General features: G+C 45.6%; 1 protein-coding gene across 2 annotated transcripts in view; it reads right to left on the bottom strand.

Annotated features, from left to right (window-relative positions):
• Positions 1–14260, bottom strand: part of GXYLT2 (glucoside xylosyltransferase 2) — a 32948-nt gene that overhangs the window by 12259 nt on the left and 6429 nt on the right. For both annotated transcript variants that reach the window (XR_014507597.1, XM_083426219.1), the window contains exons 2-3: positions 3517–3709; positions 3065–3196 (exon numbers count right to left, since the gene is read on the bottom strand). Coding sequence is in view for 1 of the 2 variants with exons in the window: in XM_083426219.1 (XP_083282345.1) it covers positions 3065–3196; positions 3517–3709 (325 nt within the window). In the remaining variant the exon portion in view is untranslated. The remainder of the gene's footprint in view (positions 1–3064; positions 3197–3516; positions 3710–14260) is intronic.

Raw genomic sequence — 14260 nt, 5'->3', positions numbered from 1 at the left:
ATTTAGGGACAGGTGTTTGAGCATGGGTTTATTAAGGCAAACCCCTCCTAGAATGGCCAAACTCTTCCTTGGATGAGATCCAGTTAATCAAAGATTTGGCCAAGCAAGAGCTAAGAACTCTGAGATCATTAGGTTTTGCTAAAATTAAAACAACCCCATGGCACTGGTTTCTGGCTCCTGGTCGGAGGGTAAGCTCTTATATGCCTTTAGCAGATTTATGATGGGAGAGGGTTAGTAGCTGTGACTTTCCCCGTTGCAGTGCTGCAGAAGACAGCGTACTTCCCCTGTCACAAAGCTGCTATAAGCAGAGAACACCCCCCCCCCCTTTTAAGTCCATGCACTGGCAACCAATCTGTGACAGAGAACTATTTGTTGCTTAAAAGGCAGGCATGACCAAAATTCACTCCCATCTTTACATATGATAGCTATGGGCTGGTGATAGGGTTGCCACTCAAAGAGCTCCAAAATAAGGGCTATGTTGTGAGAAAATAACATATTATGTCTGTCAGAAAACACATAGTACTTATTACAGTATACTGGAGGGATGGTGGAGGGGAGAGAAACAAACTGTGCTTTTTATTGACTGGCAACTAACACTATTATTTCAAAACGAAGGAACCGTTCCTTGAAACAAGCAGCAAGAAGCAAGGAGATGGGCTGAAACTGTAATTTGATGCCGCGGTTCTTCGAAGAAAACATCTCTGGTTGCGGAATGCCAACGTTCTGGGACCTTTTCGCTCTCTATAGTACATATGAGCCAGCTTGTTCTCTTGAGATATATCCTGGGAATGACCGGCGCTGTCTACAATTCATCCCAGGTGGGTGTTTGTTGATAAGGCTCCAGTTCCAGGTTTTGCAGTGAGGAAGTTAGTTAATAACTTCATGATGTTCTCTGTATGCTTGGGCAGGCATCATATGTAAAACTGCTACTGCTGCTGCGTGCTTGCTATGCCTAATGAGAAGTTGGAGCATCTGCCTGCTAGGAAGGTACAGAATTTGCAGGTTTGTCACAATAGTTTTTAAAAGGGACATGGGTGGGGCTGTGGGTTAAAGCACACAGCCTAGGACTTGCCAATCAGAAGGTTGGCGGTTCAAATCCCCGTGACGGAGTGAGCTCCTGTTGCTCGGTCCCTGCTGCTGCCAACCTAGCAGTTCGAAAGCACGTCAAAGTGCAAGCAGATAAATAGGTACCACTCTGGCAGGAAGGTAAACGCCATTTCCGTGCACTGCTCTGGTTTGCCAGATGCGGCTTAGTCATGCTGGCCACATGACCCGGAAGCTGTACCCTGGCTCCCTTGGCCAATAAAGCGAGATGAGTGTCGCAACTCCAGAGTCGGCACCTTTATCCAATAGTTTTAGGTTAAACTTAAGGTTGTGGGGAAGAGTTGTAGCTCAGTGGTGGAGCATCTGTTTTCCATACCCCCCCCCCCTTTTTAAAGAAGGCCCGCAGAAGACCAAAGCTGGGCAAGGCAAGTCCACATAAGTGTAGCAAGCAGCAACAACAGAACTGGCCAGATTAAAAGAATGCTGTTTCGCCTTTACTCATCTTTTTGTTTTGCCTTGATGTGTGCACATGGGGCTAAGAAGCCGTCTCAGCTGGATTAAAGAGAGGAAGAAGACAGAAACCTCTGCTCCAACTGGAAGCTTCTAAATACATACTCCGAGCACACTGTACAACATTTTTCTAGGTGTCAAATATTCGCCGCGCATCAATCCCAGAGACAGCAGGGGTCATGCCAATCTTGTTGGAGTGCATGGCCTCAGAAGCACAGCAGCGCTCTGTTCAACAACAGAGTGTTTCAGATCACAGTAGGTTTTAGATCAGTGCTGGAGGAAAGAACAGCCTGGGTTACGTGCTCTCTGGCCTAGGCCCTGCCACTTAGCCTTAAGTCTTGGCTCCGGCTCCTGTGATGTGTGGTCCCAGATCTTTACATCAGACGAGCACTGTTACAGACTAGCTATTGTTACAACTATTTTGCCCTAAGGGACCAGGGCAGGTTTCCATAATTTATAATGCAGTTTCGAAACTTGCAATTAAAAATTCAATCACAAAAAAAACAGGGTGGCTCCCAAAAAGACAGTGCGATCATGCCTTATGCACATTTAGCTCGCACAATTTCAACAGCGGTTGAGGGGCGCTGACTGAAAAAAACTGCAAATTAAATGCAAGCAAGGCGGAGAGATTAAAAGCTCTTTTTGCTCCAGAAAAACTCAGCGTAGGAAAAAAGGAGCTTTTAGGCTCTCCACCTTGCTTGGCAAGAAAGGCCCTCTCAGCATGCCAAGTTTGGGATGCTCCCACAAGATCTCAGATGGTTCTGTGAGATCTTGCAAGAGCATCCCCAGGGACCTGAAACCAGCTCCAGAATCCCCTGGGTTTTCTTGAGTTTGCACATATATGGAACCCTTGCAAGTGTAAGATGCGATTGTACCGTATACTTCTTGTGTGTCAAATGCTAGAGTAATGAGGTGCTTCTGAGGGTGAATGGAACCAAGAGTGCTCCATTCTGTCAACCTTAGCACCTGAGGGGGTCTTATGGGAAGGAGGTGGTCTTTTGGCTACTGCCAGCTTGCTTGTCAGCCTCTACGACCCAACTCTGCTACAACTGAAAGCACCTCAATCTTGCCTGCTGTCTGCTTCTCTGCATGCACCAGTAAATAGCAGGTGAGTGTTAGGGCCATGATGTTAAAAACCTGAACACTGAACACAAATGAGCATTAACTGGGAAGGAAGCACCGGTCACTCCTGTCGAGCAAAACCCTCACCTGCCAGGGCCTTAAGAAGGGGGGCTTTTTAAGTGCTCCTCAACATAAAACGAAACAAAACATCACTGAGACTGGCACCTTGCTGGAGGAGCTGTTTGACAGGTCCGCAAGCAAACAGACCGTTTCAATTTGTGCACGAGGGAGGTCTCAACATTTCTAAGGCCAATGCAGTTTCTTGGGTTCAGCTACCTCAGGTTGCAGTCCTCAGCACATCTACTCAGAAGAATGCCCCACTGAATTTGACGTGGCTTACTCCTAGGTAAGTGGGGCTAGGGTTGTGGCCTTCGCCCAAGTGCCTTACCGGGAGAAAGAGCCGCTGGGCAGCGCATGGCTTGAATAATTTTTTCCATTCCTGAGCATTTCCCACTGAAAAGGCGATTGGGTAGACATTATATTCAAACTTCTTTGTGTACGAAGGGGGCCATTCCTGTAGCTGAAAAGCACAAGGAGGAAAGTGAGGGGGGATTAGAATTCCTGAGAGGCTGTTTTGTGGGAAATGGTATTGCTCTACAAAGTCAAACAAATTAAAACAAAGCTCTTACTCAGGCAGAGCTTTATTGAGGGCTTACTACTAGAAAAGAGTTTATCCGCTCATTAACTTGTGGCTGTCAGAGCATTTCCAAGTGAATCTGCAAGCTTATAATCAAAGATCTAGATTTGGTTGGTGTTTCTTTAAAAAGAAAGAAAGAAAGAAAGAAAGAAAGAAAGAAAGAAAGAAAGAAAGAAAGAAAGAAAATAGTGCAGGGGACTCACTTTCCTCTCAAATTCAGGTTTCAGGGAATCCTCAGCAAAGATGTGAAATTTGAGTTTCCTGTAGCTAAAGAGAACTGCTGATTTCAGCATGACCAGAGTTTCTTCCAGCCGGTCGCCACATGCTACAACCGCAAGATGCATCCACTGTGGAGATGAGAGCGGGGCTGCAGAATGCTTCTGGTCCTTTGGTCTCCTAAAGATATATACATTTAAAAAAATGCACTTGAGTGAGACAAAAATAATCATCTTTGGAGGTTTTATATTAAATAAGCACAATACTGCAAATATAAAAAGAATCAGAGAACTGTAGAGTTGGAAGGGACCCAGAAGGTCATCCATTTCAACTCCTGCAATGCAGGAATCTCAACTGAAGTATCCATGACAGGGGGCCATACAACCTCTGCTAAAAAACTTCCAAGGAAGGGGTGTCCACCACTTTCCAAAGGAGCTGTGATCTTAGACTGGATTCGAAGAGCTTGCCAGGGTAATTTTAATCATGTTACCTAATCAGTTTTAAGGTGCTAAAATCTTTCCTTTATTATCTTCCATCATCACAATTGTTTCCTTATGTACAGCTTGGTTTTAGTTTCAGGTTCAAATAGCAAATTCAGAAATGTAACTCTGGCTGTCAAGTAAGAGTCTGGGTGGTTTCAAATGCTACAGGAAGCGTCGCCGGTGCCAAATGTTGAATGGACTCTCACATCTGGTCAGCAGCCCTTTCTGATTGCAGAGATACGCTTGCAAACATGCAGGCACAAGTTTCCAGGAGATTTTGGAGTGAATGTCCGGAGCTCTTTGCTGAGTGACTCCTGCAACCATGAGAGGAAGACGTAACACAAAAACACTGGAACCTTTCTTTTTTTTAAAAAAAACACATTTTTTTAAATTAAAGATTTCTTGGTTTACAAAAGTGGGTGCAAAAGTGGGTGGAGTCGGGTGGCAATGTTTCTATTTTACTTATTGTATGTGTGGGGTTTTGTGTCAGCGTCAATTGTGCAGATTCCCTTTACTAATTGCTTGTGTTCCTTTGGTGGTAAGAGAGGCTGGGGTTGGCCTAGGGCATGGGTTGGCAAACTAAGGCCCGCGCGCGGGCCAGATCAGGCCCAATTGCCTTCTGGATCTGGCCCGCGGATGGTCTGGGAATCGCCATGTGGATCCGGCCCACGGATGGTCTGGGAATCGCCATGTGGATCGCCAGCGCACATGTTCTTTCCCTCTCCCTCAAACGGCGGCGCCGGCGCCTCCTCCCTCCCTCCCTCCTCCTGGCTTCTCCCCGCCCTGCCTAGAGGAGGAAGGGGGCTGGGCTTTGTTGAGCTGCGGTTGGCTGAGTGCAATTTTAAGCAGCCCCTCTCCGGAGCCAGCCCTTTCGCACCGCTCATCGTCCGTTCACCGCCGCCAGCCCCTGCCGCTCGCAAGACACAGGTAATCAGCCACCAGGGCTCGTGGTGCTCTTGCATTATTTCCCCCCCCCATACAGTCTGGCCCCCCACAAGGTCTGAGGGACAGTGGACTGGGACCCCTGCTGAAAAAGTTTGCTGACCCCTGGCCTAGGGTGTGGTTGTTTGTTTGTGATTGGCTGTGGTGTACTTTGTTTTCATGTGTGAGTGGGTGGGTGGGTGTTTTTGAATCAGGTTAGCCATATTGATTCGTATGCTGTTGGCGGATTCTTGTCATTGTCTTGTTGGGCTGTGTATGTGATAAAGGGGAGCCATACTGGGGTGAAGGCATCTTCTTCTATTTGTCCCCTTGTCAGTTTCAGTTTATTGGTTAGTTTTTCTAACATGACTGTTTCCCATACTATTTGGTATCATTGGTCCATGCTTACCCCCACTGAAACCTTTCTGACTTGTGTCTTACTTATTTGATTCCCTATGCCTCAAGAGTAGTCATTTGTTTACTCCAAACCTCACTCTGCCAACAACTCAGCTCTCAAAATTACTACTTGTTCGCTCCACAGATTAGCTACCCATCGTTTACTCATGAATAACAAGATGTGACAAATGACTGAGCAGCTGAGATAAAACCATTCCTGTAATGGGGGCAACCTGTAAGTGGGCAAGAGGGGAAGAAAGAACAGATGCATTGTACAAAAAGAGAATGTGGGAACTCTTAAGAAACTATCCCTAAAACAAAGTGAATGTAAACCGAAGGCCTCAGTGTTCAGAAGAAAGGTTTCTAATATGCCCAGCATAGCTACTTCTTCCATGGCTTTCTATCACACTCCCCCCCCCCCCATATCCTCTCCGTTACCTCTGTGCTACTTACAAAGGCTTCCTCCTGCTACACACCACCATTTTCTCCAAAATTCAAAATTACGTGGAAATGCAAAGAGCGATCATGCTCTTTGGAACTATGTTATGCAAAACAACGTCATCCATCTGCACAATTTATTCTCAACACAGAATCATGGCTCCCTTGGTGCAAGGATATAAACAGTCCAGCAACTAGGGTACTTCATTTGTAAGCGGAATGGATCCCCCCCTTCTCCCACCCCCCCCCCAACGAAACTAAAATGAAGTCTGCATGCAATAGCTGCTGCTCTGTATTGCAACATAAATCTTCTCGCGCCTTAAGGGACACAAGCGTTTGGTACCTGACTGGTTCAAGAACGCAATATATTTCATTAATTGCTGAAAAGTCCACGGGCTTTTGTCTTAATTAAAGCTCAATTTCTTGCAGTGGATAAATAATGGCACACTACACTTATGCAAATAGTATTTACTTTCCAGCCAATTAGTGCAAAACCCGCTGAATTATTAAAGTGCATAATTGGCTGCTCGCATGGATTGTGCTCCTTCCCCTTTCTTATGGCACTGCTTTTTGCCTACTTCTCCTATGCTTACTCGTAATTGCATCATTAAATCAAGCTGTACAGAGAAAATGAAAGCTTTGATATAGCTCGCCCCTGCGTGCCACAATCGAAGCAGGTAGAAAACTCCAGCTGTTCATTACCTTGATGTTACGATGTTAAGAGTGTTTTCGTGCCACCAATGTAGCCCTTAAGCACGGACACTAACGCTATGCATAGCCTTGAATAATCAAAAGTGGCATCCCAGCACAATGAACTCCTGGAAAATACTACTTTTTGTTTTGAGTCCTGGGAAAGAAAAACCCGCACTGATCTCAATAGGCTGCATCAGGGAAGAAAGGGTTAAATCATTTACATTAATTTTTAGGACCCACCTTTTTTCTGTAATTTTAAGTTACTTTAAAACGTTTTTGTGTACTGCTGTGTTTTAATTGTTGCAACTCATCCTAGGACCTTAGAGTATAAGGTTGGTAATAAAATGTAATAAATAAAAACTTCCCCCTTTCCACCTGCTGTGATTCTGAAAATTACCTGCGCTCCCATGCCCACTGATGCTATTTGCTTTTTTTATTTTTAAGGGACTTAACATAGTGTTTAGTTTGGTCCGGTCTGGAATAAAATAACTATGTGCATCACAGAGAAACTACCCCTGGCATCTTCCCAGAGTGGCAATGTGCTTCCTTCTGCTCCTGAAGTACTAGAAGGTAGAAAGGGTTTTTTTTTTGTCTTCCTGGCCGCAGGTTATTTGGGTCTGGTGGCACAGAGTCAACTTCAGCCCTGAAGGCTTGCCAGGGCTGGGAGTTGTAGAGCTTTGCTTCCTTTTAAACAACTAATGGAGAAAGCACCGGGACTCTTTACTAGCAGTACATGTGAAAAGGATTTAGCTTCAGGAGTCAACAGGTGATCAGCCTGGTGGACCACAAGCTTAACATGAAGAAGAAGAAGAATTTGGATTGGATATCCTGCTTTATCACTACCCTAAGGAGTCTCAAAGCAGCTAACAATCTCCTTTCCCTTCCTCCCCCACAACAAACACTCTGTGAGGTGAGTGAGGCTGAGAGACTTCAGAGAAGTGTGACTAGCCCAAGGTCACCCAGCAGCTGCATGTGAAGGAGTGGGGAATCAAACTCAGTTCACCAGATTACCAGTCCACTGCTCTTAACCACTACACCACACTGGTCCACAGTGTGATGCAGCAGGGGGAAAACCAATGCTATTCTAGGCTGTACCAACTGAAGTTTAGTGTGTAGATCAAAGGAAGTCACAGTACCACTCTATTCTGCCTTGGTCGGACCACACATGGAATACTGTGTCCAATTCTGGCACCACAACTTAAGAAGGATATTGACAAGCTGGAATGTACGCAGAGCAGGGCATCCAAGATGATCAGGGGTCTGGAAACCAAGCCTTATGAGGAACGGTTGAGGGAACTGGGTATGTTTAGCCTGGAAAAAAGGAGACTGAGAGGAAATATGACAGCCATCTTCAAATATCTCAAGGGTTGTCACATAGAAGGGGGAACAAACTTGTTTTCTCCTGCTCTGGAGGGTAGAGCTCGAACCAATGGCTTCAAGTTAAAAGAAAGGAGATTCCAAGTAAACATCAGGAAGAACTTTATAATGGTAAGAGCTGTTCGACAGTTGAACGAACTCCCTTGGGAGGTTGTGGACTCTCCTTCCTTGGAAGTTTTTCAGCAGAAATTGGATGGCCATATGTCATGAATACTTTAGCTGAGATTCCTGCAATGCTGGGGGCTGGACTATTTGACCCTTGGGGGTCCCTTCCATCTCTACAATTCCATGACTCTATGATTCTTTGTTTCTAGCAAGGAAAAGTAAATTCACGGTGCAACAATGCACCAAAAGGCAGAAATTACAGAATACAAGGAATACCGCATAAAGTGAAACCCGACAAACGCCCACACAGCTGCAAACAGTGCAGCTTTCCGTGAAGCACAAAGCAACCAACACTCCACCAGGCTTGCCATTTCTCCCCAAACAGAAGAAGATGGGTTGTAAAAGATAAAGGGAAGTGGGATGGATGGGAGAGAAGCTGTAAGGAACTGACTTGGAACAGAGGGAGGGTACAGATACTGGGAGTGCTGGAGAGGAAAACCAGAGGGTGGCAGACAGGGGCAGAGAGAGGATGATCTGGAGAGATAATGGGAGAGAGAAGATAAAGACAAAGCTGTTCCACCCACAAAGCTGCCTTTGTCAGCCTCAACAAAGCCGCCTTTCTTGGCACTCCATGTTTCTTGTGTCAGGGCTGAGTGGGCTGGAGGGGGATTCCCTGGAATTCACCCTCAGAGGGCTTTGCAGGGCAGCGTGCAAGCTCTCCACCGCCTCATTTATTTTTGCAAGGCAAGCTTTGGTGCTAAGCCAGGGAAGATCAGAAAAGGTTGCTAAAATTAGGTTTCAAGAACAGTTATGGGTTTAATTTATGCCCCCCCCCCATGATTTCTGGTATAGCTAGCTTGACTGAGGTGTGGCAAAACTGAGAACAACTGAAAAGGAACTTAACCAGGGGGTGAGTAATCACCCTCTTTCGTACCGGCAGGTAAAACGCATTTGCTGACTTTTAAGACACTGCGAAATCAGTTCCCACCACAAGTGACAATACATCGATCAGAAGCCTATCTGTTTGGCTATCTATATGAAGCCGAAATGCAGCAGTTACAAAATACCACAACAAATAGCCACAGCTCCCAACTCTGCCGTCCACAAGAGATGTAGCACAAACAGCCAATGCCGCTCTGCATATCTCATAAGAAACAAAACTAACCCACTTCACCAAAACTAACCCACTTCACGCACACACACACAAATACTAAGGGCTCCCCTCAACAACTACAAAACACAGTAACAACTTTGAAATTTAACATGCACTTGCCACAGACTAGCAGTATTTCTAACACAGTGGTGGCCAAACCTGGCCCTCCAGCTGTTTTGGGACTACAATTCCCATCATCCCTGGCCACTGGTCCTGTTAGCTAGGGATGATGGGAGTTGGTAGTCCAAAAACAGCTGGAAGGCCAAGTTTGGCCACCACTGCTAACACAACAAACAGTATTTACTGGCCACAGCGCACACGCACATCATGAATAGCACCTTCAAGGGCAAATACAATAGCACTTAGGGGAGTGATTTACAGAGGGAAACCAAGTATAGGCTTCTGACTGAGGGCATGGCATTGGATTAGGCCAGGCATAGGCAAACTCGGCCTTCCAGATGTTTTTGGACTACAATTCCCACCATCCCTGACTACTGGTCCTGTTAGTTAGGGATGATGGGAGTTGTAGTCCCAAAACATCTGGAGGGCGAGTTTGCCTATGCCTGGATTAGGCCCCCTGGTCTGATTTGGTTTCAAAATAAAAGTGAAAAGGCTAAGCACACTTTTTTTGAGAGCACAATTAACAAAGCATGTACAGTGGTACCTCTGGATACGAACGGGATCTGTTCTGGAGCCCCATTCGCATCCTGAAGCAAACGCAACCCGCGATTCGCTGCTTCTGCGCATGACGTCATTCTGACCGTCTGCGCATGTGCGAGCGGCGAAACCCGGAAGTAACACGTTCCGTTACTTCCAGGTCACCGTGGAACGCAACCTGAGAAAGCTCAACCTGAAGCAATTTCAACCCGAGATATGACTGTAGTTTGTCACCAAAACAACAAAGAGTTAAGCAGGAAGGATTGAGACTTGTCCACACCTGAGTTTATTGTGTGTTTACAGCACTTTGCATTCCAATTTAAATTGCACTGCCCACATGATGTTACCCTCTGAGCAATACCACTCTCAATGCTTTCCCCCTCGGGTTTGATACAGAGGATAACCCTTTCGATTGGGGGAAATTGGGTGCCAAACTACTGCATTTCAGGTTGCAGACTATTTGTTTCACTTTTCTGGGGCAGGTGGAGAAAAGGCTAAGCCCTGCACAAATCTGGAGGAGTCCCTAAGAAGGTTGGATAACGCTTTGCACGCCTCCTTCTGGCAACTCCTGCAGCCAAGCTGGTGCCAAATGTATCGTTCTGCTTCCCTTTGGACCTCATCAGAGAGGCTGAGGTGCATGGATCTTGCGCCCTGGGGAGGTCACTTCGGTGAATTCAGTGCATAGAGGCGCAATCCATTGTCTCTTGAGGCAGGCGCATGCCAACAAGCTTCATTGTATTTTTTTCATTCACCACTGTGATAATTGCATTATTGCAGAGCAGTATAAAAATCATATTGTTTACAGATCAGCTTTACTTTTATTAAAAAATGTATAAATGAGCTGTGCTTGCACTATTTCTGGCCTTCTACTTTTTTGCTTGTTTGTTTGATAAATTGATGTTGCCCTCTTCTTCCATCTGGTGTTTGGGAAGCAAAGAACCAGGCAGAAACCTGCAGGTCCTAACATCTGTTACACTTTTGACTATTTTAATTAGGCTGAAGCTAAATTAAGAAGGGATATATCTTCAGTTTTCTTTTCTCTGTTACCTACCACAAGCCTTTGGGGTTAACACGGGGAATAAACTAAAATGAACATATGAGTTCATTCAGCTGCTTGCTAAATTGGCTTTGACTCAACACCTGAGAAGTAGGACAGAGGTAAGTCCTGTGGCAGAGCTTTCCAAACTGTGTGCTGCGACACATTAGTGTGTTGGCTGCAGTGTGTAGGTGTGTCACTTGAACGTTCCCTGTGCTCTTCCCGAGGCTGGAAAGGGGTTAGTTCACTAAGTAAAACTGAATTACTATGTCGCAAAGGGATGCATGTCACCAACAAGTGTGTCACCAACATGAAAAGTTTAGAAAGCTCTGTTCTATGGAATAACCTCCATTCTCTGTCTTGTTTCCAAGCCAGTACCCGAAGCATGAGGGAGTTGGTAATTCTCAGAAGACTCTGTGGGGCTACTGTGACAGCCAATGCCAGCAACCGGATTCCTCCGCTGAGACACCCAAAGGAGCCTGCACACCTCACCCAGCCACCCAGAGCTGCAGAGGAGTGGGCTAGGAAGAGTGGAGAGGCACGTTTTCTGGGCCCCACTGGGCCTGTGCCCCTGGAGGTGGTCAAGCCCTAGGTACTCCAATGGACATTGGAGACCTGAACTGGGTTAGGTGCTCTCCTTCTGAATAGCATCCCCGTGGGATGAAGACTATGGAAGGGGCGCTCTGGGGGAGGGTGTGAGCATCTTATTTTGTAAATACAACCCTGCTTTTTCACAAGGCAGCTTGAAACATGAAAAAAAAAAAGACAATACAATACACAATAAAAATGCAATTAATAAGAGGGAGACAAAAGAAACAGGAGCAACCATCAGCCACAGCGGAAGGAGAATTTAATATTTTGGTTCTGTGTTCGTTTTCAGATTTCCACTCCCCTCACCCGCTTCATGTTCCGTTAGTGCTGCATGGGGAGGGGAGAGAGAAAGACAAGGACAGGTGGTTTGGCCCTTGGTGAGATTTCTGAATAAGCGTGATTAAAACCAGGCTGCTAGTCTCCTTTGGAATGCGAGCTGACATAGCTAGCAGAGAACAGCCTTGGAGGAGAAACTCAGCAAGATTACATAAACAGGAATATTTGGTTATTGTTTTGTGCTCCTTTTATAGCATCCCATAAACAAGAGCCTACACTGGTGTATATTGGGAGAGGAAGTAGAGCAGACAAACCATAAAGTAGTGGGGGGAATAGTGGTTGGGTAAGAATTAAGTTACACAAACGAGGCTTTGAAGAGCATCTTTATTAGGCAGTATCTCCTAAGATACAAACTGGCTGCTAGCCTAATCAGCAGACAGCAGTTGTGTGTTAAGCACTTCAAACAACGCTGCTTAAAGACCTGGAGGAGCACTTCCTAAGAATATCGCTTTGATACTTGGCCACCAAATATGCAACAGGAAGGGCCATAAAAGCTGTTTCAGCCCCCAGGTGGACCAACCGCTGCCAGCAACTCTATGTGATTATTTTCACCTAGTGTGCGCTCTGTGGCAAGAGACCAAGCATGAGGCAATGTTTTTGTTTGCCAGGAGGGTTAGATAAACCACACTCAGTCCTTAAGCACAGCTTGGTTCCTGTCAATCTTGAACTACTCCAGATCCAGACAAAACAGTGCTTATTTGCCAAAAGGCAGCCCTAGAAACCTTTCAGCCGAGCCGTAACCATGTGTACTTGCGATTAAGGGTGACTTGATTCAAGGTGGCTTTATATAACGTTCATCTTCTTAAATCTCACTGAAGACACATACAGCACAATCCTATGTATGCTTACTTAGAAGCATGCCTCACTGTATCCCCAAGTTAGGTGTACTTAGGATTGTGGTCTTTAATACCTGGGCAGAACTACATGCATTTGTTCATTCTGTTCTTATTCATTTAATGGGCTCTTGAAGCACCTTTGGCCAAGGCACAGTCCGACCCTCTCCTTTGGTAATCCTCACAGAACTCTAGCCCAATGGTTGCCATTAATTTGATTCCGAATTGATTTCAGAATAAATTGATTTCAGAATGTATTTCAATTACAGTGGTGCCTCGCAAGACGAAAAGAATCCGTTCCGCGAGTCTCTTCGTCTTGCGGTTTTTTTCGTCTTGCGAAGCAAGCCCATTAGCGGATTAGCGCTATTAGCGGCTATTAAAGGCTTAAGGGATTAGCGGATTAGCTGCTAAAAGGCTATTAGCGGCTATTAAAGGTTTAAGGGATTAGCGGATTAGCTGCTAAAAGGCTATTAGCGGCTTAGATCAGCTGATAAGCGGCTTAGCGAACAGCTGATAAGCGGCTTAGCGAACAGCTGTTAAGCGGCTTAGGGGCTTGGGAAAAAGGCTGGGAGGGGGAAAAAACCCCCAGGAATCGCAAGGCATTTTCGTCTTGTGAAGCAAGCCCATAGCAAATTCGTCCTGCGAAGCACCTCCAAAACGGAAAACCCTTTCATCTAGCGGGTTTTCCGTCTTGCGAGGCATTCGTCTTGCGGGGCACCACTGTAATTGATTGTGATTTTATGTAAACTGTGTTACTTTTGCTGTTGTTAGCCCCTCTGAGCCCGGCTGTGGCTGGGGAGGGCGGGATATAAATAAAATTTTGTTATTATTAATAAATAGCTCAATCAATGCAAGGAAATCCTAATTAAAATAGGCAATTGACTGTCATTTTTAGTTGCAACAGAATCAACAAGTTTTCAGCCAAACGTACACAAACTTACAGAACTATAAGCACCTCGTCCAGGCCACAAAAGCTCTGCTGAAGACAAAGCTCTTTTACTCCTTTTTGTATTTAAAAAACTCCCTACAAACAAGTTTGCCAGGCACATTCCTCTTGGGAAGGAGTTCCCTATGGAAGACATCAATAAAGGGATAGCCCTGATCTAGCAACCACCAAATGTGCGTATCTTTTAATACCCCCAACTGCTTCCTAAAGAGTTTACCACAAAACTCAGCTCAGCAAACTAAAATTAGCCTGGATGGCCAACGTTCTAAAGAACAGGTCACTGGATAAACAGCTGTGCAAACTCTGGCCATTTATCTCCAGCCTGCAGCAACTGAAACTCATCTAAACAACTGCAAAAGGGAGAAGTCATGGACGCTTCCCGGGACTGTTATACAATACAGTATGCTGTGGCGTCCAAATCGGAGCCAGATGTGAACAATTTTATAGGCAAAGTGCCACGCAAATATATTGCAGAGGGCCACCAAGTACTCGTTCCTTCCAGCACAAAGCCGATTTACTTTGTGTTCTTCAGCTACCCAGAAAAAGATGACAATAAGCCAGTGCAATGGTAGCCAAGAGAGTGAGTCACTACTTTTGCTGCTCCTGAGCCAGCTCTAAAATGAGTTCCAGTCCACATTCAATCAAATCAGCCCTAAATTCTTCCCCACCTGCATTCCTGCTGCTGTCCCTGCTGCTTCACTGACTGCAATCAATGGAAGGGGTTTTCTAGGGGTTATCACAGCAATCATTTGATCAGGCTGGATGGC

This window comes from Podarcis tiliguerta, assembly GCF_965153285.1.
Source record: "Podarcis tiliguerta genome assembly, chromosome: 2".
In the NCBI taxonomy this organism is placed as follows: Eukaryota; Metazoa; Chordata; class Lepidosauria; order Squamata; family Lacertidae; genus Podarcis; species Podarcis tiliguerta.
Note: the sequence above shows the minus strand (reverse complement) of the source record. Positions and strands in the feature narration are given on the sequence as shown.